This window comes from Ochotona curzoniae, unplaced genomic scaffold (assembly GCF_017591425.1).
Source record: "Ochotona curzoniae isolate NIBS_2020 unplaced genomic scaffold, NIBS_Ocur_1.0 scaffold_3835, whole genome shotgun sequence".
Classification (NCBI taxonomy): Eukaryota; Metazoa; Chordata; class Mammalia; order Lagomorpha; family Ochotonidae; genus Ochotona; species Ochotona curzoniae.
Genome location: NW_024467114.1, coordinates 23,503,948 through 23,526,802, shown reverse-complemented (window position 1 = coordinate 23,526,802; position 22,855 = coordinate 23,503,948). Strand labels below are relative to the sequence as shown.

The 22,855-nt window shown below is 50.4% G+C and overlaps 2 protein-coding genes across 2 annotated transcripts in view; both read left to right on the top strand.

The window, feature by feature from the left end:
• INMT (indolethylamine N-methyltransferase) lies at positions 1 to 4,841 on the top strand. Its single transcript, XM_040964999.1, has 3 exons — positions 1 to 154; positions 1,301 to 1,508; positions 3,316 to 4,841. Exons 1-3 carry the CDS (start codon positions 1 to 3, stop codon positions 3,743 to 3,745), a joined length of 792 nt encoding a protein of 263 aa, XP_040820933.1. The 3' UTR covers positions 3,746 to 4,841.
• Positions 4,842 to 6,443: 1,602 nt separating this feature from the next.
• The window catches only part of MINDY4 (MINDY lysine 48 deubiquitinase 4), an 87,626-nt gene continuing 71,214 nt past the window's right edge, over positions 6,444 to 22,855 (top strand). The window contains exons 1-5 of the mRNA XM_040964998.1: positions 6,444 to 6,578; positions 11,367 to 11,486; positions 13,489 to 13,724; positions 14,061 to 14,304; positions 19,201 to 19,628. Of these exons, the coding sequence (XP_040820932.1) occupies positions 6,516 to 6,578; positions 11,367 to 11,486; positions 13,489 to 13,724; positions 14,061 to 14,304; positions 19,201 to 19,628 (1,091 nt within the window). The 5' untranslated portion in view covers positions 6,444 to 6,515. The remainder of the gene's footprint in view (positions 6,579 to 11,366; positions 11,487 to 13,488; positions 13,725 to 14,060; positions 14,305 to 19,200; positions 19,629 to 22,855) is intronic.

Below are 22,855 nucleotides of genomic sequence, written 5' to 3'. Positions count from 1 at the left end.
ATGGAAGGCGGCTTCACCGGGGGTGAGGAATACCAGAGGAACTTCCTGCCAGGGGACTACCTGGCCACCTACTACAAATTCGATGGCGGCTCCTCACCAGAGTCAGAGATGCTCAAGTTCAACATGGAGTGTCTGCATCAGACCTTTGGCCCTGGTGAGCACAGATCTCTACTCTCCCCTGCATGGGGATGTGGGTGGGGAAGGGGAGGGGAGGAGGAGGTGCCCCAGGGCTGGGCAGCCACAGGGCTTTATTGCTGGAGGGATCTGCCTGCCAGCGGGGGATCAGGACACACAGTACCCAGGGCACAGCCCCCAGTGGTCTCCACGCTGTTCTCTTGCGCTTCTGATCTCCAGGGAGGCACAGACAAGGCTCAAGCCCAGCCTAGCCCTTGCATAACCAGGGCCATGAGGCCCCAAGAAGGCCAAACAGTAGGATGGTGATGGGATGCAGTGTGTAGTCCTGCCTTGGCTCTGCGCCTCAGGAGTGATGGGTGGGCTCTCAGGACCTGGCTGCCAGCCTGCAGGCCGATATCGGAGGTCTTGACTGGATCATTTGTAGGGTGTGTGGTGGCCTCTATCTGCCTCCTGGCAGTAACCACCTGTCTCCCATCATGGGGACCCAGTGACTTGGTTCTGTCTTCTGGGCAAGCACAGCCTTGCCCTCCCTTGGGGTGCTTGGTTGGGAAGCAGTTGGGGTGTCTCCTCATGGCTGGGGTAAGAGGGGAAGGTACAGCTCAGAGAACAGCCTGGTTGCAAGTAGACCCTCAGGCAGGCAGCTCCAGTCTGGCAACGGAATCCTGGAAATCACACCTCATTTCAGCTGCCAGGCCACTCTCCACTCACCCCTGGGATCGTCCCGAGTGTCTACCCACTCCTGACCCCGTGCTTCCTGGGCCTGGAGACCACCAGTTAGGACCAGACAGCCAACATGGACATGCCCCAGCCCCCATCGGCCTGAAACTACCACCCCCACCTGCAGGATGGCTTCTCAGAGTACTCCAGCCGGGTTCTGAGGTTCTTGGCCTCTGTACTTGCGTGAACAATGCTGGGCTCCTTACAACTATTCTCAGACTCTATTTTCACGTCTGTAAAATGGGGCTAAGGGTGGTGGTCTGGAGGGAGGTTCTGGGGTCTAAGGGAACATGAATGCATACACAACTCTTGTTGTGGGGCTAGTCCAGCCGTGGAAACCTGAGAGCAGGACCAGGGTGTGTGTCCTCCCTCACCTGTCCGTCTGTCCAGGGTCTCGTGTCTTTAACCTGCCCCTTGGCCGTCTCGGAGACCCCTTTCCTTGTCACAGGGGGCCTCCAAGGAGACACACTGATCGACATCGGCACGGGCCCGACCATCTACCAAGTTCTCTCTGCCTGTGAGTCCTTCAGAGACATCACTCTGTCTGACTTCACTGACCGCAACCGGGAGGAGCTGGACAAGTGGCTGAAGAAGAAGCCGGGGGCCTATGACTGGACGCCGGCCCTGAAGCTCGCCTGCGAGCTGGAAGGGGACAGGTGGGGCTCAGGGCAGGGTACTTGCGGGATGGGCACCAGCCTCCTCTCTCAGAGGTCTCTCTGGCCTCTCAGTGGTTCCTGATCTCCCAGGGCAGGACCAGATGCCTTAGGGGGGAGGAGGGTTGAGCTAGTACAGATGGTGTCAAGTCCTGGGGTCAGGGGACTGTGCTGAGATGGGAGACAGCCAAGACCGCTAATGACCACATGCTAGGAGCCCGCCTGCCTCTGCCTGCCAGCAATTTTTCTACCTCCCTTCCTCTCATCTATATGACCAATCACTGATCCACCCATTCACCTATCTTTTCTTTCTCCTCCAGTATGCCTGAGATTCTATTACAAATGACACAAGCCCCCACCCAACCTGACATATCTGTGCTTCTCCTACTTCTTTGCCTCCCCACGCCCAAAGCAATTGTTATAAGTGTGTGTGAGTCCTTTCCATTAAAAAAAGAAAAGAAAAGAAAAGAAAACTTGAGCCCAGTGCAGTAGCCTAGCAGCTACAGTTCTCACCGTGCATGTGCCGGGATCCCATACGGGCTCTGGTTCTTTTTTTGTTTTGCTTTTTAATCATTATCTATTAAGCATTTATTTTAGCAATGAACCAAAGGAACATTTCAGAGATGATGAAACTAAAGCATAGAGTAATTTTCCTGATGTGACTGGTAGGTTCAGTATATATATGTATTTTTTTTTTACTGATTACATTGCATTACGTGACACTGTCTCATAGGCTCTGGGATTCCCCCAACCCCTCCCCATACCCTCCTCCCATGGTGGGTTCCTCCACCTTGTTGCATTACAGTTCAAATTAGTCAAAATTCTTTCATTGCAAGCATAGAGTCCAGCATCTTATTGTCCAGATAAATTCAGTGGTTTCTTGAGGAGACCATCTCTGGTCTGAAAGCAGAGCTGGCAGAATATCATCCCGATCAATTAAAAGCCACAACATAACATCAACAACAATTTACAACATTATGGAATTAATTGACATGGTTTTGAGTAACAAATATGTTAAAAAATGCAAGTTCTTAACCACATCCTGTGATTACTTCATTGACATTTCAATTTAGTTTACACACAGAACTGGCTGCTATACACCTTAAAATGGCTATAGGGTTCTATTCAGCTGTCTTGAGCTCTGGTTCTAATTCTGGTGGCCTTGCTTCCCATCCAGCTCCCTGCTTGTGGCCTGGGAAAGCAGTGGAGGATGGCCCAAAGCCTTGGGTTCCTGCACCTGCGTGGGTGACCCGGAAGAGGCTCTGGGCTCCTGGCTTTGGATTGGCTCAGCTCCAGCCGTTGCAGCTGCTTGGCGGGTGAATCATTGGATGGAGGACCTTCCTCTCTGTCTCTCCTCTTCTCTGGGTATCTAAATTTGCAATAAAAATAAAATAAATCTTTAAAAAATAAACTTGCCACATCTTCACGTCTCACCTTAGAACCTTCTAAGTCTGAATTGCTCTGTGAATCTTCTGGCCCTGCTTTTCACCTCTCAACATTGTATTTTAAAGACAATGATGCCCTTATATATATATCATTCACCCATTCATCCAACAGTTGATTGACTACCCAATCCATTCTCGGGCTCCTTGGAAAGGAGGCTGGCATGGAGTTAGAGAGTGCTTGTTCTGGCGCATTCTCCCTGACCATCTTCCTGCTATGGAAACTGAGGCAACTGGAGATTAGTCTGCTAGCATCTGCCAGGTTACCCAGAGACTTAGGCCAGCAACACTCTGGGGACTTAGGGATGGCCATGACGGACTGGGAACTGCAGACTTGACTGGCCTGAACCCTGCTCTTCTTTTGGCAGTGGCCGGTGGCAGGAGAAGGCAGAGAAGCTGCGTGCCGTGGTGAAGCGGGTGCTGAAGTGCGATGCCAACCTGAGCAACCCCCTGGCACCCGTGACATTGCCCCCGGCTGACTGCGTGCTCACCCTGCTGGCCATGGAGTGCGCCTGCTGCAGCCTGGATGCCTATCGCGCCGCACTGTGCAACCTGGCCTCGCTGCTCAAGCCGGGTGGCCACCTGGTGACCACTGTCACGCTTGAGCTGTCGTCCTACATGGTGGGCAAGCGCAAGTTCTCCTGCGTGTTCCTGAGGAAGGAGGAGGTGGAGCAGGCTGTGCTGGACGCTGGCTTTGACATCGAGAGGCTCCTGCATAGTGCCAGGAGCTACTCGGCCAGCACTGCTCCCAACAAGGGCCTGTGTTTCATCGTGGCCCGCAAGAGGTCCGGGCCCTGAGGCCACCCCTGGCTGCCAGCTGGAACTGCTGGACCTCCTCCCTAGGGGCTGACATCCTGGCCTTTGGCTCCAGAGCTCGCAGCATAGCTGGCTTTAGACTCTCAGATTGGAATGTTCCCCCTGCTAACAAGCTGTGCTTAGATGCCGTCTGACACTGGATGGTCCGTTGCTCCCATTGCAAAAGATACAAAATTTCTAGAAAGGGGCGTATCAGAAAACCTTGCACAACTAGCTTTCCCCAAAGAAAGGCCCTGATTTGCGCCGGTTGACCATTTCTGAGGCAAGTCAACCATGGTGAACTTTGAGCTGCTAGCGGTTTGACAACTGACTCCCAGAGCTCAGAAACATGTTCCACTTGCCTTTCGCAACCCGATGGGAGTCAGCTTGGCTGTATTGCTGCCTCCAGGCCAGTGTTGACAGATGTAATGCATGAAAACACAGAGTGGCCCGTTAACTGACGTGTAAGTCAACAGCATTAAAAGTTTTAGGATTCGTGTGCCCTCCAAATTGCATGGAATATGCTTACCCTATGTCAATATTTGCTGTTGGTGTGAAATGCAAATCTGACAGGTGTCCTGTGCAAAGGCACCTCAAAAAGTTCATGGATAACAGGAATGATTTTTAAAAAGATTTTATTTATTTATTTTTATTAGAAAGGCAGATTTACACAAAGAAGGAGAGACAGAGAAAGATTTTGTGTCCACTAGTTCACTCCCCAAGTGGCCTCAATGGCCCGGGCAGAGCTGAACTGAAGCCAGGAGCCAGGAGCTTCCGCTGGATCTCCCTCATGGGTACAAGGTTTCGGCCTTCCTCTACTGTTTTCCTTGGCCATAAACAGGGAGCTGGATGGGAAGTGGGACAGCTAGGACAGGAATTGGCGCCCATGTGGGACTCCGGTGCATACAAGGTGAGGACTTTACCCACTAGGCTACCGCACCAGGCTCAAGGAATGAGGTTTATTTCAGTGTAAGAACATGAGATTTGTGTATTGAAGCAGTCTTCACAAATCTCATGAGAAGTGTCAGTTATGAAAAAAAATCTAAGCCTGGATTTAACACTGCTTGGCATCATAATAAAGACTTCTAATTCAGTTTGGCCACGCTTTCTGATGCATTCTTGTGTATGTTTCACCTGGGCAGTGCAACTTCAGACGCGTCATCCGGCTCCAGAGTGAGGCTTTGGGTGGCCAGGGTGTTGGGGTTGTTCCCAGCCGCTGTGAGGCCTTTGTGCAAATTAGGACAAGGCGCTCCTGGGAGGGACCAAAGGGAGAAGGGCTGACTTGGGACTGGCGCTGTCTGGGAGGTCTGGGAGCAGAAGGAGAGCCTGCTGGACAGGCCAAGGAGAGAAAGGAGCCAATATGGTCTCCCCTGAGCACAAGTGGTCATCCTGTGTCTTTTTGTTCAGCACCTTGGTGCTAGCTATGCCCTACAGGGCTGACCCAGCAGTCCTGGTGAGAGTCAGGGGGTCTGGGTGCTGGGCTCAGGCCTCTACTCATTGGCTGAGCTTCCCTTCCCTGCCCTGTTCCCTGACTTCCCATCTGTGTAGCAGGGAGACTTTTTAGGTAACCTACAAGAAAATTTTAGAAGCAGGAAGTCATCAAGGCAGAAGTGCTCTGAGAAGCAGTAGGTTTGACACATACTGACTTTTTCATGCTGTTTTTTCCAAGGGTCAGAGGTACATGAGGCTTGCAAAACGACCTAATCCGATCCCTAGTTTTGAGCGTCAGGAGTCCAAGATAGATGACTTAAGCCAGAGACGCACAGGAGCCAAGAGACAGAGCTGAATCCAGAGCCCAGGGGTCCTTGCAGTGGACCCTCTGCTTCGGGCCTTTGTTGGGCTTGTGTAGGTATCAGCATTCCTGTTAGTGCGGCGCCAGCCCCCAGCTCATGCCTTTCCAGGCAATGCACAGACCCCTGCCCTTCTCTAGGTGTGTATCTCTCAGCACACCCACCTGGGCTCACAGACCCGACACCCATTATGTAGATGGGCTCTAGGACCTGGGTCAGGAGACCCAGGGTCAAGCTGGGCCCCCAACCCTGAGGCTCATGGGTTCAGCACCCACCATGCAGGCAGACCAATGGCCCCAGGTCATGTGACCCAGGACCCACTGGACCCCCCACCACTGGGGCTCAAGGACCCAGGTCCAAGCGACCCAGGACCTGCCGGTCAGGGTCCAGTTTTAAAGGAATACAGCCTACAGTGTAGGCTGCTGTACAGCTGCTGGAAGGACTAAGGATGCCAGCCCACCCCACCTCCCCTGTGCAAGCTCTGGATGCTGGACCCATGGCCATCCTCCAGGGTGTCAGCAGGCTGTCCTCAAAGGTAAAGGCTCAGAGAGCAGAGCCCCAGGTCTCCTTGCCCCAGGAGTCCCAAGTCCACAGAGATCAACAAGACTGGGGAGCTGAGGGAAAGCTGTGACTCTAGTCCACCACGAACAAGGAGGAAGGCATTCTTCCAGTTATTTACTATCTGAAGACGTGCACACCGGGGTCGGAACAGCGACGGACCCCGGGCACTCAGAGCGGCAGTGCCTCTTCACTCACCCAGGAGCCGGGCTCCCACATGGGATCCCTCCAGTTGTGCAGCACACTCCCCCTCCTTCCTCCCGCCGCCGCCGACTCCCGGGCGCGCGGGCTCCCAGGGAAGGGGCGGAGTTCCCGCCCGTCCGTTCGGAGGCCGCGGTTGCCATGGCAACGCGGCCATACTGGGCCCAACCGCCAGTGAGTGTGTGTGGGGGGCCGGCAAGGGTCTCGTGGGCAGAGGCGGCAACATGGACAACCTCTTCGTGGAGGAGGTGGCCGCCTCGTTGGTCAGGGAGTTCCTCAGCAGAAAGGTAAGGACCCTCCCAGCGCCTTCCACAAAGCCGGACACGCTTACCGTCATTTTGGGGAGCAGCGTGAGGGCTCGCCTGTAATCTGCTCCTTGAGAGGGGAGACCTTCCTTCCTGTGCCTGTCCCCTCAGATGCTTTCCCCTGGCCAGAGCGCCCGCTTCTCGACCTAAAGGAAACTACAGTTCCCAGGAGCCCTTCCTGTCACCCGCAGCCCTGCACTTCCGGTAGGCACGTAGCTGCCAGTGTCCCCCACCAGTGTCCGCGAGACCAGGTGGTGCCAGGCTGTGAGGGGGCCCGGCTGAGCCCTCCCGGTTTGATGTCCCGCGGCCTGCTAGGCCCAAGGCCGAGCCTCCGTGACCTACCGGCTCCAAGCCTCCGGGAAGAGAACTTCCCCCACAGGGTGGGACAAGTTCTCGTGGCCAGCAGTGGATATCGCGGCTGTCCCCTTGGCTTGGACTTCTAAATTCCACCGTGTAGACCTGGGAAGGTGTTTGACATGTCCAAGTCTCCATTGCTTCTGGAGAGCTCAGCGGGAGGGACTGACTCATCTGTGGTTGGCTTGTTGGTGTCTGTGTCACCTCCCACACGGGGCCTCAGACCCCTACACTCCGGTGGCTTTCTTCACCCTCTGCCCTCCAGTCACATCAGCCTGGTCTGTGCCCCTGGGAAGCTCCTGAGGTTGTTGATGTCAGGGCCCATTGGAGACTTTTTGGTGCCTCAGCCACCCCAGCCCTTGGCTCCTCTCCTGCAGTGACCCTGACTCATCCTCCCTGCAGGGTCACGAGCCAGCTGTCATTCATGGTGTTGTGCATCCTTCCCAACAGCTCCACCCCCAGGCTCCCCCTTGTTCTCTTTGCTGGCTCATCCATCCTTGTGGCTCCCTGGGATCCATTCCTCCATCTCCCCTGCTTTCACACTGTGTCACTCTTGCCAGCTTTGCACAGTCCCTCAGCCTTGGTGCCCTCCCCACCCGACATTGCAATTGTATCCTCCATAGAATCGCCCTTCTCTCCCTTTACCACACTTTTCCCAGTGGGCCGTGTCTATGCCTGCACCTGTCCAATGATCCAGTTGGGGGATCCTCAAAGAAACCGCACCAGAGGTGGCCTCATACCTAACTCCTGTGTGTGCCAGCAAGTGTGGGATCTGGCTCAGTTCATCACTCACATCAGCTTACTCACACATACTGGTGGTTACAGTTATCTGGTCCATGTTCTCATGGTCACTGGTGGGAGTTGCAGTATATCAGAGGGGTGCCCACAATTTCCCTACTAGGCTCATTCCCAGCCCTGAATCTTGCACTTTCCAGGTAGTTCTGCAGTCTAGCCTGATAGGGCTTGCCCCGAGTTCCAGAACCTTCTAGTTGATACTGTGGCAAGGCCCAACCAGCCCGTACTTACTCTGGCTCACACATGCACCAGTGGATATGGCTACTTAGCTCAGCTTGGCTTCCCCCCTAACCCAGTTAACATACAGGCCAGTGGGTTCTGTAGACCTGCCCATTCTGGTCTGTCCCAGTCCCAGCTCTCATACTCAACAGTGGGAGCAGTGGCTCAGTTGGGAAGCCCCTGTAGCCCCTTACCAGGCTTGTCCACCCCACTACATGAGCTGGTGGGTGCTGTCGCTGTCTGGCATTGCCTGCCTCACCCTGACATTCACCGGTGGGTGCTGCAGCCTGGGTTGGCCTTGTCTACCTCTAGTTCTAACTCATGCTGGCGGGTGCTGCAGCCTAGCCCAGCCTGGATAGTCCCAGCCCCGACCCTAATATGAACTGGTTGGTGTTGTGGCCTAGCTTGGCCTGTCTTCTACCCCATCCTGGTTCTCACATCTGCCAATGGGTGCTATGAACTGGCCCCGCCTGGTCCGGCCCCAGACCTTAGCCACATGTATATCAGCAGGTACTATAACTTGGCCTGGTCTTGGTTGCTCTTGGCCTTTTTTTTTTTTTTTTTAAATTGACAATTTATTTTTTATTGGAAAGGAGAGAGGAGATACAGAGTGAAATATCTTCCATCTGTCGTTTTATTCCCTAAGTGGTGCAATGGCTGGAACTGAACTGTTCTGAAGCCAGGAGCCAGGAGCTTCCTCTGGTCCTTTCATGAGGATGCAGGTCCCCAATCCCTTGGTCCATCCTCCATTGTCCACCCAGGCCACAAGCAGGGAGCTGGATGGGAAGTGGAAAAGCCAGGACATGAACTGGCGCCCATATGGGATCCAGGCAGATGCAAGGTGAGGATTTAGGCACTAGGTTAACATGCCAGGCTCCCAGTCTTGGTTCTTGTCTACCTGCAGGGACTGTGTCCTGATAGAGGAGTTCCCAAACTCCTCTATCAGGTCACCTCCTTCTAGTCACATATCTCATGCATCCTGGTGGGTTATTGGCCTAGTCTGACTTGGCCCACCTCCTGTCCAGGAAGTTACAGCAGCTTTGCCCAACCAGCCCACCCTCAGATCCAGTTCTCACATGGTTCAGCAGGTGCAGAGAACTAGCCCAGCTTGTCCTATACCCATTCTGGCTCTTGTGAGCACCAATGGATACTGGAGCCTAGCCCAGTCTGGCACACTCCAGACCCAGTCCACACCCAGGCTGAGGGATACTGCAGCCATGTCCAACCCAGTTTGCCACCCCCATTCTGACTCTTGTGCTCACCAGCAGGAACCTCAGCCCAGCTGGGGCATCTTCTTAGCTCCCCAAGCAGGCCTGCTTCCAGACACAGATATTGCATGTGCCAGTGGTTGTTCCGACCTAGCCCGGCATAATCCATCACCCGGCTTGGCCTTTGCCATCAGATGCTGTAACCTGGCCTGTCCTGGCCCACCCTTGGTCCCAACTCTTGCTGATGGGTGCTGTAGCCTGGCCCTGCCCTGCCTGACCCATCTCTGGCTTTCATGCAAACTGGTAGATGTGATAGCCTAGCCTAGCCTGGCATGTCCACACTCCACATCCTGTATGCTATGGTTTGGCCCAGCCATGCCTGGTCTGCCTTGCTAGAGCCAACTCACGTATCAGCCAACAAGTGAAGCAGCCGTGCCTGGCCTGTACAACACCCAGCCCTGATTCATGTGCTCACCAACAGGAGTGACAGCCCAACAGGGGAATTTCCCCAAGTTCTTCTAGCAGGCCTGCTCCCAGACCCAGAGCTCATGCATGCTAGTGGGTGTTAGGCGTTTACCTAGTATAGTCTGCCCCCCAGTGTTAGCCTTTGTATGTGCTGGTTCCGGATATTGCAGTCTGGCCTGCCCCATACCAGATTATTGGATATACCTGCAGATGCTGCAGCCTGGACCAGCCTAACCTGTTCTTAACCACAGTACCTATGAGTGTTGCTGAGTTCTGTAGTCTTGCTTGGCCTGGCGCCATCTCGAGTGTTTGAGCAAACCAGCTGTATAGCAGTCCCACAGGGGTGAGCCCATTTTTGCCCACAGAGTCTGCTCCCAGACCCAGTGCTCTTGCATACTGGTTAATGTCATGCCCCAGCCTCACATGGTCCAACCCTGCCCCCACATTTACTGTTGGATACTATGGTTGAGCCCCTCCAGGCAGGGTCCCCATCCATGGCTTTTGTGTACACCTGTAGGTGGTGGTTGATACCAACAAACCCAGTTCAGGTCTCCTACATGGGTGGGTATACTGATTTCGCCCTGAAAGGTCCTCTAGTTTCCCTCCTTTGAACCACCCAGTCTCAGCCCTCTCGTTTACTAGCAAATGCAGTAACCTGGTCAGTGGAAGTCCCTGAGAAGTCGCTTCTCACCTGTCATGTTCTCCCTCAGCAGTTCTCCCTCCCATACATCTCCAGACCTGCTTTCCTGAGCAATCTGCAGCCCCTCATGCCCACGAGCACACAGATCCCCAAGCCTGGTCCTCTGGGACTGTGCCATGCCAGCCTGGGTACTCTGTCTGCTGGCGTGCAGGTGTCTGCCCTCCCCACCCCTCACAATAGCTTAAAAAGAAAAGTAGAAGAGGCAGCTGTGCTGGCACACTGTTGTAGTTAGCACAAATTTGACTTTAACCAGGCCCAGAATGCCCACTAGCTATTAGCTGTTTTTCTCCCAGCAGTGTAACACTTGCTTAGGTACAATGCAACCTAGACAGTTGGCTAGAGCTGGGAACAGGCTGATTTCCTCCTGGAGGAGGAGGGAGCATGACCTCATTTCAATTCCATGACAATGACCTTGGCCTTCTGGGAATTGAAGGTGCAGATGATGGAAAGCAGCTTTGCTGGTGACTCACTCAGCAAAGGATTCCCAAGTACTTCCCAGGGCGGAGTCACAGAATGTAGCTCAGAAGGTCAGAACCCCTGGTCCCCACTGGGCTGTGCTGCCTTGGGCAGGTCATCCCTGTCTCTTGGATTTCCTGTTTCAGTGATAAAGGGAATGAATACTGGCCTTCCGTGTATATTTTTTATCTTTTGTTTATTAAATAGCAGTCTCAATCCAGGGCCAGCTACAGGGTGCCTGAGCTGACCCAGGGTGGGTGAGTTACTGGTGACTTCATTTTCTCCCCTTTTCTGCACCAGAGACTAGGAACTCCAGCCTTTAGCTTCACCCATGGGGCTCTCAGCAGAGTCAGAATCACAGCTATGAAAGTGATGGCAACTGTGTAGGTTGTATGACGATGATTGTGTAGTCAGTTTGTGGTCCTCCGAGTAGCTTGGCAAAGATTGCAGTGTGGGAATGATTTTAAGGCACCCTCTGGAATCTTCTGCTCACGCTGTGCATCACAGAAGGGAAAGCTTTGATATACAATGGAAAGTGGGGTGATTCAGCGTTACCTTCTCCTCTCCCTGTAGGGCTTAAAGAAGACCAGCGTGACCATGGACCAGGAACGGCCACGCTCAGATCTCAGCATTAACAGCAGGAATGATCTGCGTAAGGTTCTGCATCTGGAATTCCTCTACAAGGAGAACAAGGTGTGTGCCCTTGAAGGTACAGCGTGCGCCTCTGGAGCCAAGCTGGGCGAAGCCAGACCACTCACGGGCCTTGCCACTGTGGACAATAGTCTGGGCAAGTCTTAATTGATTGCCACACCTGGAGTTGGGGAGAGAGAGAGAGAGAGAGAGAGAGAGAGAGACGGAGACGTAGCCAGTGCTGGCAGATCTCAAGTACAAGGGGTTGCTTTGCAGCCTCCCCCAGCCTGTGCTGCCCATGGGTGTATTGTGTGTGTGTGCCATTGTTTTGAACCTGACCTGTAGCTGTACTCAGCTTCCCTCCGCCCTGTGCTGCCTCCTCCCCACTCAAGGCTATTTTTAGTAGGACAGGATTTAAGATTATAGTATTCAGCTATGCTAATATTTTCCGTCTCTTGCCTGCACAATATTTTCCTTCTTCAGTCTGAGTAACACTATGTTCTCAAGTCTACCATGACTTGTAATTCAGGCAGAAGTGGGGATTGAGTTCAGCTGGGCCAGGTGGATGGGAGCCCTGGGTTCCTGAATGGGGAGAGGGCTCTGTGCTCCGAGAGAATCAGGGTACCCCATGGTTTCCCTGTTTCGGTACTGAGCATGCTTGTTGAGGGTATTAATAGCCTTGTTGAACTAGTTTGGAGGTTGGACTCTGTGGCTCCCTGCTCATGTGTAGCCCAGGTGACACCTGTATGGGAGACCCAGCTTGAGTGCCCGGCCACGGCTTTAGCTGGTCCAATCCTTAGCTGCTGTGGTCATTTGAAACATGAACTATTAGAGGGAAGATTTCATTCTGTCTCTTGGTCTCCCTTTCAAATATGTAAAAATAAAGAAAATGAAAAGGAAGAGGCATGGCAGGCTGGGGAGACCAGTACAGAGGCTCAGCAAATAGACCAAGCACGGTCCTCAGGGTCTCGGGGTGGCACTCAGGTGCCCCCGGCTTCTGTATGCACTGAGCTGAAGCATGCAGAAGGAGGCCCGTGCTCCAGGCCAAAGGCCTCCTGTCCGCCTCCCTCGGCTGCCATCATGTGGGAGCAGGTGCTCTGCCTTCCAGAGAGATTTTGTATAGAGTGAAACAATTACAGAGAACATTCACCCAGATGTTCTGGTATGCTGGAATTCTTATATAAACATGACTTTACCCAATTTCCCAGGAATCTTTTTGCCATTCAGTTTATTTTTATTTCCTCACAATCCTATAGTCCTCCTCAGGTAACTATTATCTTAAGATCCTTAAGATATTTTTATTAGAGCTTGCTAAGTACGCTGATTGTTAGATTTACACAGTTATTAGTTGTTCTACAATGAATGGAAGTCTGTGTTTTCCAGAAATAAAGTACTTATCGGTTTTCCTATTGCATCATCCCTTTGGCATTCACTCAGTACAAAGCTAGCCTGATTCTGGCCAAGCCTGCAATTTAATGTTAATATTTCCAGTAACTTATTCCTCCCTGTTAGGCATATGCAAAATTGAATTTGTTATAACTGTTTTATTTCTTTTCCTTTTTGTCTTAAGTTTGGAGGGCAGATAGAGAGATAGAGATCTTCCATCCATGGTTCACTTCCCAAATGGCTACAACAGCCTGGGCTGGGCCAGGCTGAAGCCAAGAGCCACGAGCTTCACCTGGGTCTCCCAGATGGGTGACAGGAACCCACAGGAAGTTGGGTTGGCACAGAAGTGGGACTTGTATCCAAGGCACTCTGATATGGGATATGGATGTCTCAAGTAGTACTTAACCACAGTACCACACACCTGCCTGCGTTCCTACTGCAATTGGTTATAATTGTTCATGGATTGCCTGGTTTATACATTGACTGTCAGTTCTTCATGTTTATATCCATACGCAGCATAAACCCCGCATGAGTGATGGACAGCCAGCATTGGTGTGCTCAGACTGCGTGTGAATGAGAAGATGACAGCTGTGTGCTATAGAATGGGAATACCCAGCTGTCCCATGTTTTCCCTGAATCTGCACATTCAACTAATGGTTGCTTTCCTTCCCAATGATAGGCAAAGGAAAATCCACTGAAAACAAACCTTGAACTTATCACCAGATATTTTCTGGATTACGTTGGACATGCAGCCAACAGTTTAACTCAAGCAACTCCAATCCCTGCCCTCTCACTTCCCAAGAAGAGTAACAAGTTGCCACCAAGGTGCTCTGAGACCATGCTGGTCAATATATATGACCTTTCAGATGAGGATGTGGGCTGGAGAAGCTCGCTGGCGGAAGCAAGCAAAGCCAGGTACCTCTTTCTCTGTGTGCTGTCTGTGTTAGTTTCCTGTGGCTGTTGACTGACAGTTGATGACTGTCAGTCCATGTTTTCCAGAGAAGCAAATATCCAATAGGTTATATGCATGCATGAGACTGCTTCAGGCAGTTCACATGGGAAAATGGATTTAAAAGATGAGTTTATTTTGGTGCAAAACCTTTGAAGTGCATGCATCGTTTATTCATGATGTATTCAAGATATATTTAACAGTTTCATTGGGAGTCTATCTTTTATTCAGGAGTAGAGATGCATACTGCAGTGTGTCTCACTTCCTGGAATGCTACTCTCCATTATCTTTTTTTTTAACAGACATGACAATCCTGATGGGGATGTGCTTGGTAATTCTGTGTCATCTAAAAGGTCGCCACACAAAAGTAAGCCCCTGCACACAGTCGCGGGTGATAGCCTGCCCTTGTCTTCTGCATGGGAGAAGACGGAAAAACAGCACCCAGAGCCCACTGTGGACATGAAGAAGGCAGGAGAGAAGAACAGGCCCAAGGCGGGCCTCATTGTGCGAGGCATGATGGCTGGACCCATGGCCAGCTCCCCACAGGTGGGACCCTTGCTCTTTGTGTTGTTGTGAGGATCAGGCTTCTGGGGCTACCTGGGTATGTTTAGGAGACCCCATGGGCCAGCCCCAGGAAGGGCACCTATGCGTGGGAATGGGAAGGATCCTTGCTTCTGTTTTCTCCCTGGCTGAACCATGAAGGACCTGTGAGTCCCCGAGCAGGCCCTGTCTCCTTCCCTGAGCTCACCTTACGCCTCTGTCAAGGAGCTACATGCCCTTGCTCATATTCCCTTACTGAGTGGGAGCTGACCTGCTTGACTTTGTCTTTGCACCTCTAGAATGGGAGACCTGGGCAGTCTAAAAAAGTCTTTTGTTTAATGTTGGTTTTAAAAAAAACAACAACGGGGTGGGTGTTCACCCTAGTGGTTTGGATGTTGGTTAGGATGTTTGCGTTCCACATCCGAGTACATGGGTTCCATTCCCAGCTCTTGCTTCTCATCACAGCATCCTACAAATGCAGCAGGTGATGGCTTAAGTGACTGGGTTCCTGCCATCCACAGGGGAGACCTGGGTTGAGCTCCTGCCTCCTGGTTTTAGCCACCTGGTGGCTGTGGATATTTACAGGATGAGCAGGTAGATGGAAGTGTGCTCTCTGTCACTTCCATTCTGTCTCCAACTAACAAACAAAACATGATAGTTAAAAGAGAATAGAGCCCTAATCCTGTAGTTTCATTTGTTTGCCTTTTATTTTTTTCTTCTTTGAAAAAACATCATAAACCCTTAACATCATCATTTTACAGTCTCCGTTAAGTGGGGCAGGGGGACTATGGAAGGGTCCCACTAGGTAGAGAGATCGAAATAAATAAGAGAACAAATGTAAATGGGTTTTGCAAACTAACAAAGTGCAGAAAAATCAAAGACACACAGAAAAAACAAAAGCACATATCAAAGGGTGGTATCAGTGAGGAGCCTGGGTCTGTGTGCCCAGCTTGTCATTGCTCACTCACACACCTGCAGCAGGTGGCAAACTGGCTATAGATGCCGGCTGTGGATCCTATGTATTAGGTATCAGGGCACTAAACAGGTGGACCCTCCCTCTGTCTGTACCTCCATCTTGTGGGATCTTAGGCTTCTCCCTGGTCCATCGCTGGCTGCTGTGGCCATCTGAATGAACCAATGGATGGAAGATAGATCTTTTGGTCTCTTTCTCTTTGACTCTCTCTCACTTTCTGATTTTTAAATATTTAAAAAGCCGATTCTACATGAATATACTACTCCCTCTCTAGCCTTAACATAGTCTTAAAGGAGGACCCTAGTTTCCTGGAAAAGTTATAAAATGATTTTTTGTTTTCCAATTTCTTGTTTTATGTGAGGTTGCATTTACCTCATATACTTTAACCAAAGCACCATACCGCAGTGTGCTAAGTACAGAGGCCAGTGTAGGACTTGAGCTCTCTTTTAAGCCAGACAATGAAGAGATTTGCGAAGTAATGTGCAACTGTGCTGCTCATCTCACTGGTTTCTTGTTTTGGAAAGGAGGACTCTTTTTTTTCTTTTCCGTGAGATGTGTTTATTTTACTTGCAAGTCAGAGTTACAAAGAGAAGGACACAGAGAGAGAGAGAGAGAAAGAGAGTGAAATATCTTCCATCTGTTAGTTCACTCCCCAAATGGTTGCAGTGGCCAGAGCTTGGCTGCTCTGAAGCCAGGAGCTAGGAGCTTCTTCTGGGCTCATCTGGGTGCAGATTCCAAAGGGTTGGGGCTGTTCTCCACTGTTTTCCCAGGCCACAGCAGGGAACTGGATGGGAAGTGGAGCAGACAGGACTAAAACTGGCATTCATATGGGATGCCAGAGCCACAGGTAGAGTAGTAGCCAGCTGTGCCACTGTGCCAGCCCCATCTTTAAAAATATCTTGTGTTAATTATAATGCATTTCCTATTATTTTTAATGATTTAATGAGTACATTTTTAAAAATTTCACTTTTAATTTCCAATACAGTAAATGATATTACATACAACCAACATAAGCAAAAGCTCTTTGGATTCCTCAGTAATTTTAAGTGTTTGAAGGGATCCTGAGGGCCTGGCGTGATGGCGCAGTGGTTAAGGTCCTCGCCTTGCACACCTGGGATCCCATATGGGCACTGGTTCTAATCCCAGCAGCCCCGCTTCCCTTCCAGCTCCCTGCCTGTGGCCCGGGAAAGCAGTCGAGGACAGCCCAAAGCTTTGGGACCCTGCACCCGCGTGGGAGACCTGGAAGAGGCTCCTGGCTTCGGATCGGCATAGTATCGGCTGTTGTGCTCACTTGGGGAGTGAATCATCGGACGGAAGACCTTCCTCTCTGTCTCTCCTCTCTGTATATCCGCCTTTCCAATAAAAAAAAAAAAAAAAGAAAGGTTGTCAAATAATTAAAAAAAAATATATATATATAGATGAAGGGATCCTGAGATTAAAATGTCTCAGAACAGTTAACACTGTTGGAACCATCCACAGCCAAGCCTCCTTTTGCAGTGTCCCAACAGTTGGGGTACCTGGCTTCCCCATAACCCGAGGCTAGTCCTTTCCAAGAAGCCTGGCCCATCTCAGACAGCTGTGACCAGCGGAGAACTCCTCCTACTGATTCCTCTATTGGCACCTTTCTGCTCTCTGGCCCTGCCAGGCAAGTCTCTGTCAACCTAACAAGAACCAACCAGCATGTACCATGTACTATGCACAAATAGGATGGGATCCTTGCTCTTGGGGGCTTGAAAGGCATGTTAGCAGAGAGCAGCAACAGAAGTGGGGAAGCTGGGACTCTGCCTGCCCCCATAAGAGATGCAGGCATCACAAACCATGGCTTAACCCATTGTGTTCTATGATGCTGGTCACTTAAAGTGTCATCTTTTTTTATAAAAGATTTATTTATTTTTATTGGAAAGGCAGATATGTAGAGAAGAGGAGAGACAGAGAGGAAGATCTTCTGTACGATGATTCACTGCCCAAGTGGCCGCAATGGCTGGAACTGAGCCAATCCGAAGCCAGGAGCCAGGAGTTTTTTCCAGGTCTCCCAAGTGGGTGCAGGATCCCAAAGCTTTGGGCCGTCCTCGACTGCTTTCCCAGACCAGAGGCAGGATGCTGGATGGGAAGCAGGGCCGGTGGGATTAGAACCAGTGCCCAGATGGGATCCCGGCTTAAGTGGCATATTAAAGCCATGTCAATGAACTCGTTACTTCATCAGGTCCCACCTCTCTGTTCTGCATTTTGAATCTTTTACCTCTGCATGATTTAATGGCAGGATACATTGATCATTTCCAAAGTGTTGGCTTCTAAGTTATGTGCACTTTCTAAATGGAGACACAATTTATTTTCCAGAAATCCACACTAAAAAAAAAAAAAATCACAGGTTTACTTTGGCGCCCAATACTCAAGTTTTAATGAATCATGAAACTCTTAAGGTCACAGCGGCAGATAGTTTACCAAAATTTTGTTTTTTTACCTGACCACTTGCATTTTATCATTGACAGTAAAACACTACTTAATTTCCTTGAAATGACAGGCTCAATTTATTTTCAAGAAAATGCCTGCTAAACACCCAGGTCTGAATAACCATTGTTTAAGTTTAAAACCATTTATGGTTACACGTGGTTAGCGCCTTCCGCCTGCCCCCCACCCCCTTCACACACTCAGCGGAGTGAGCATAGCGACTTTGAGTCTCAGCACACAGACTGTCAAAGAGAAGATGGCCGCTGCGTTGAGTGGAACTGATGATCTCTGTGGCAATCTGGACATTCTTGTGCGAGGCTAGTATTCCGTGAGGTCTGATTTTTTTTTTTATGACAAGTGCTGTACTCGTCAGTTTGGTGCCACCGCCTGGCCCTTGCGAGCAGAATCAACGTGAAGGAAAAGGCAGATTGTGTCATGGTACTAGCATGAGACACATTTGCATTCTCCACAAGGGTGAGCAGGCTACGCCTTGAGGACCAGTGAGCGCATGAACGCCACAGTCCTATCTACCACAGCGTTCTACTCCAATTTGAGTAGTCAGGGCTCCTCCTAACTGGTCTGATGGAGATGGCTGGGACCACCTGACTGCCAGGTGTTGCTGTGAGCTTCTCCTTTAGGGAACTGTTCTTCCCCAGGTGGAGATAAATCCCGCGAAGGATGGGTGTTTACAGCATTTCCCGGAGTTTTCTGGAAGGTGTTTTGTGCTTTGACAGCACCCGTGGGTGTTAGATCAGCTGTGTTTGGAAAAGCTGATGTAAGAAGTGGGGCTCCCTCAGGGGCAGAAAGTTTGAAACCCCATGGGAAGGATGACTCACGTCTTTTTCCCACTGTGCAGAAGGGATACCCTGCCTGGCTTCCGAAGCAGGTTTATGGTGTCTAGTCATTTCCTTGAGGTCAGAATACTCAAAATTAGCTTTGCTTCTTCCAGCTCAGGCCTTTCCACCAGGCCCTGGATTATTCTGGAAACACTGAGAGGTCCACAAATCCAGGAGAAGCCCAGTGGATCTATTTTTGTCTCTCTGACCTGACTGCCTCACCAGTGTCTAGTCACAGCAGGAGTGTCCATCTCATTGGGCTGTCATTGATGGCAAGAGAGGACATTGCAGTTGGCTTTTGTGAACTAAGCAGCACCTGAGGGTAGGCTGCTGAGGTGGCAGCTCTGTGGACAGCAGAGATGAGTGACCCATAGGCTCTGCCATTCCTGATCCAACATCAGGAGGGGGTTAAGACCACATGTAAGAGAGTGCAGGGCCAAACAGGTACAGGAGCAGCCAGCATTTGCTAAGTGCTGTGATGTACCTGGCCTCATATTCATCTCATTTCATCCTTGCCACATCCTTCATTCCAAACCTTTGGGCCAGACAGGTTTTAGAATTTGATTTTTTATTTAATTTTATTTTAGAGAGGAAGTACAGTGCATAAGCCAACCACATGGTTTTTTTTTTTTTTTGTCCTTTCAGGATTCTTTCCGCAGGCGCTCTCTGAGGCGGTCCCCAGCCACAGGCAGCGTGACCCACGCCCAAGAGGAGGAGACTGGGAAGGTGCCTGAGCCCTCCACCTGTCCTACGGCCAGTCCAGCGCCACAGGAGGTCCTGGCTTTGGGCAGTGGTTCCACCTCCAGGAGCCCCCTGGGTCTGCTCAGAGACCAGAGCACAGAAAGGCACAAGACTCCTGCCAGCAGCCCTTCCCACCTGCCCAGCAGAGGGCTGCCCCCACCGGAGAGAGCCAGATCCAAAGAGCTCTCAGAGGACAGTCTCCCAACAGACAGCAGCCCAGATGTGGACAGGACGCCCTTCAAGTTCTCCCTGCCTGGTGGGAATTCCAGGATGAGCCAGGAGAGGCTGGAGAGAGCATTCCGGCGCCAGAGCGGCCAGCCCCCGGCTCTCAGGTGAGTGTGAGGTGCTCTGGCGCCCCCTCTCATGTGCCAGCCTGGTTCCTACGGATCCCACAGGATTGTCTTTGGCTCCCTGGCCTTTCATGGTGATGAGCTTGAGAAGTAGGTAAGGCAGGGTTGATTCTGGTCACCTGGGAAGAAAACTTGGCCCAGAAAAAAAGCCACAGCCTAGAAACTACAGAGCAGGTCTCCTTGACCCTGGCTGGTTGTTCCCAATGCAGGGTTTCAGCAAGGGCCCCAAGCCACCAGGCCTGGCTGACGTGGGGATGATGTTTGCTGGGAGAGGCCAGAGGCTCAGTGATGAATCCACTCCCAGGAGCCCCTTTCAGATGGTTCTGTTTTATCCGCCCCTCACCATCACTTTCTTAGATTTATCCTTTTCACTGTAGGCTGGATGATTCCAGCATTGATTGAGTTTTCCAATTGTACACTCCTGGAGTAAGCCTCACTCCATGAGGTTGTATGTCATCTTTCGCTCTATTGGTGGTTTTGCTGATGAGTATTTGCTGCAGGGGTTTTCGGGTATACATTCGTGGAGGAAGCCAGTTGACAGAATTCCACTCTTGGAATAGCCTGACTGGTAACAACATGTAGGTCATGCTGGACGTGGTCCCTCTTCTGTTTTCTTGAGTAGTTAGTGTAACATTGGTATTCTTCTGCTTTATCTTGGAAGAATTCCTGGAGAAGGATTCTGAACATGGAGCTGAAAGTTTTTTTGTTTTGTTGGTATTGGCAAACTTTTTTTGAGGAATTGCATAATTTTATCCATAGTTTAAATTTGTTGGTATTACATCTTTTTTTTTTTAATCAACATTTGAACATTAAGAACAGTGCTATTTCTTTCCTGATATTGGTGATTTTGGATCATCTCAACTAATCTAGCTGAGAGTTTATCAATTAAGTATTATAATTATGTAGTATTTTCAAAGAACAAACTTTTGCCCTTTGAATGTCTGCTTTCTATTCCACTGATTTCTGCTCTTATGTTTGTTATTTCTTTGAGTTTACTTTGCTATTATTTTCTAGTTCACTGATAATGGATCTTAAATAACAAATTCTTTACCTCCTTCTCCTAAGACTGTAAATTTCCCTTTAAATAATGCTTTGTCTTTATCCTCCAAGTTAATATATTACATGTTCTTATAGTTTAGTTAAGATAATTCATAATTTCTACTGTAATTTCTTCCTTGAACTGTGGGCTGTTTAGACATGTATTGGCTAATTTGAAAATATTTTCTGATTTTCCTTTTTTTAATCTATAGTTTATTGCTAGTCTGTCCATATATCTATTGAATGTTGTAAATATTTCTTGATGTTCTCTTATGGCTCAGGATACATTTAAGCTTATCTTACTGTAGCATGTGTGTGGAAATTTAAATCCTCCCTGCCACTCATTCATTTTAGCAGGAATAGTTTTAATTTAGGTGATTTTTTTTAAAGGAAAAAATTATTTATTTGAAACACAGAGTTACACACACAAGGAGTGACAGGGTGAGATCTTCCATTATTGGTTTACTCCTGAAATGGCCATGCTGGTTGAGGCTGGATCAGATTGAAATCAGGAGTCAAGAGTTACTTCTGGGTCTCCCAGAGTCTGCATTGGATGGAAGCTGGAATTGGGAGCTAGAGACAGGACTTGAAACCAGGTATTCTGATATCAACAGTGAGCATCTTAGCAGACACCTTCAACTGCTAAGCTAAGTGCACACCCCCTAATTTTTTTTTAAAGTAGAGTGGTCTGTGAGGGTCTGTTTAAATTCTTCCTGCCATAGAACATCAGGGCTAAGAAAGGCCCTTGGCTGCTAAGCCCTTTGGCAGGGGAATAAGCAGAGATCACAGGGCAGAGAAAAGGAAGCAAGGCACTTGACCTCTTATGTGCATAGCCAAGTCCTCTTGTAACTCCATGTTCCTCTCCACGTGGCACCTGCGGCTAGTTCTCTGTGTATGTGTGGCTCTCCCCATGCTCGTGGGCAGGGAGGGGTGGGGAGGGTGTATCCCAGCAGCAGTCACTCCCTACCCTGTATTCCAGGTCATAGCACCCTTGGTTTAGGGTAAATTTCATTTCAAACCCCGAATTCCTAAGGGGAAGCAGTTAGGAACAAACTGTCTATCCACAGGCACATCGGTTTATTCAGTTCGTTTGTCCAACAACCCCTTAGCAAAGCGAATGCATGTCAGGTGTCAGAGCTAGCCATGCTGGTAGGGTGCTGACTGCTGGCCTCTCTTGCTGACTCCACAGCTTATGCCCTTGCAGGTGCCACATAGGAATGTTTATTTATACCAGGAGAAGTGTATTGTTTACAATAAGGAGAACCTGTGGTTGACATTGGCTGGCAAGCTCTGTGCTGTGTGATGGCTGGCTACCTGCCAGACTCAGTTTACCCACCAGAGATCAGTGTGAACAGAGCAGGCCCAGTCCTTGCCCCTAGGAGGGAAGGGCAGCTCACAACAACAACACCTCAAATACACACGGGCTCCACTGATGCCATGGTGTGTGTGTGTGTGTGTGTGTGTGTGTGTGTGTGTGTGTGTGTGTGTGTGTGTGTGTGTGTGGGTGTCCCTGGGGCTGGGGCTGCCTAAGAAAGCCTTTCAGTGAAGGTCATGCTTAAGGAGAGAGCAGTACAGAGACAGGGGACCAGCCCTTGACGCTCAGGCCATGTAAGAGAAAGCAGGCCCCGTGGTGGGATGTGTGTTGGGGCTGAGGCTGGTGTGGGGGCGGAGAGAGGAAAGGTGTGAAGGGGAGAGGCAGGTGGGGCCTGGGAGTGGCTGGAAGTGCTGGCATCTCTGTCAGATGCTGGGGAGCCTTTGGAAGTGGATTAGTAGCATGCTGGGTCCCGACAGGTTTTTTCAAAGGAACCCTGTGACTGCCCTGTCGAGAAGGGGCGCTCAGAGTCAAGCGTGGGAGCAGGGAGATGTCTTGGGAGGTGACTGCCATGGTGTAGGAGAGAGCTGATGAGGGCATGAGTCAGGGTTAGGGTTGGAAGAAACTTCTGTTTCACCTGGGAGCTTGGTGGAGCTCTGGAGGCTGAACCCAGAAATCTATTTGAACCAATACCCCCCAAGCAGCTTGGGGTTCTGTGCTCTAGAAGCTACACCTGACAGATGTGTGTGTGTATAATCTGCTGGGGATGTGGTGTCAGGACAAGGGGGACAGGAAGAAAGCTGAGAGCAAGCTCAACAAGGGTGTGGGGTTTCTCTGTGATCCTATGGGGGCATGTGGG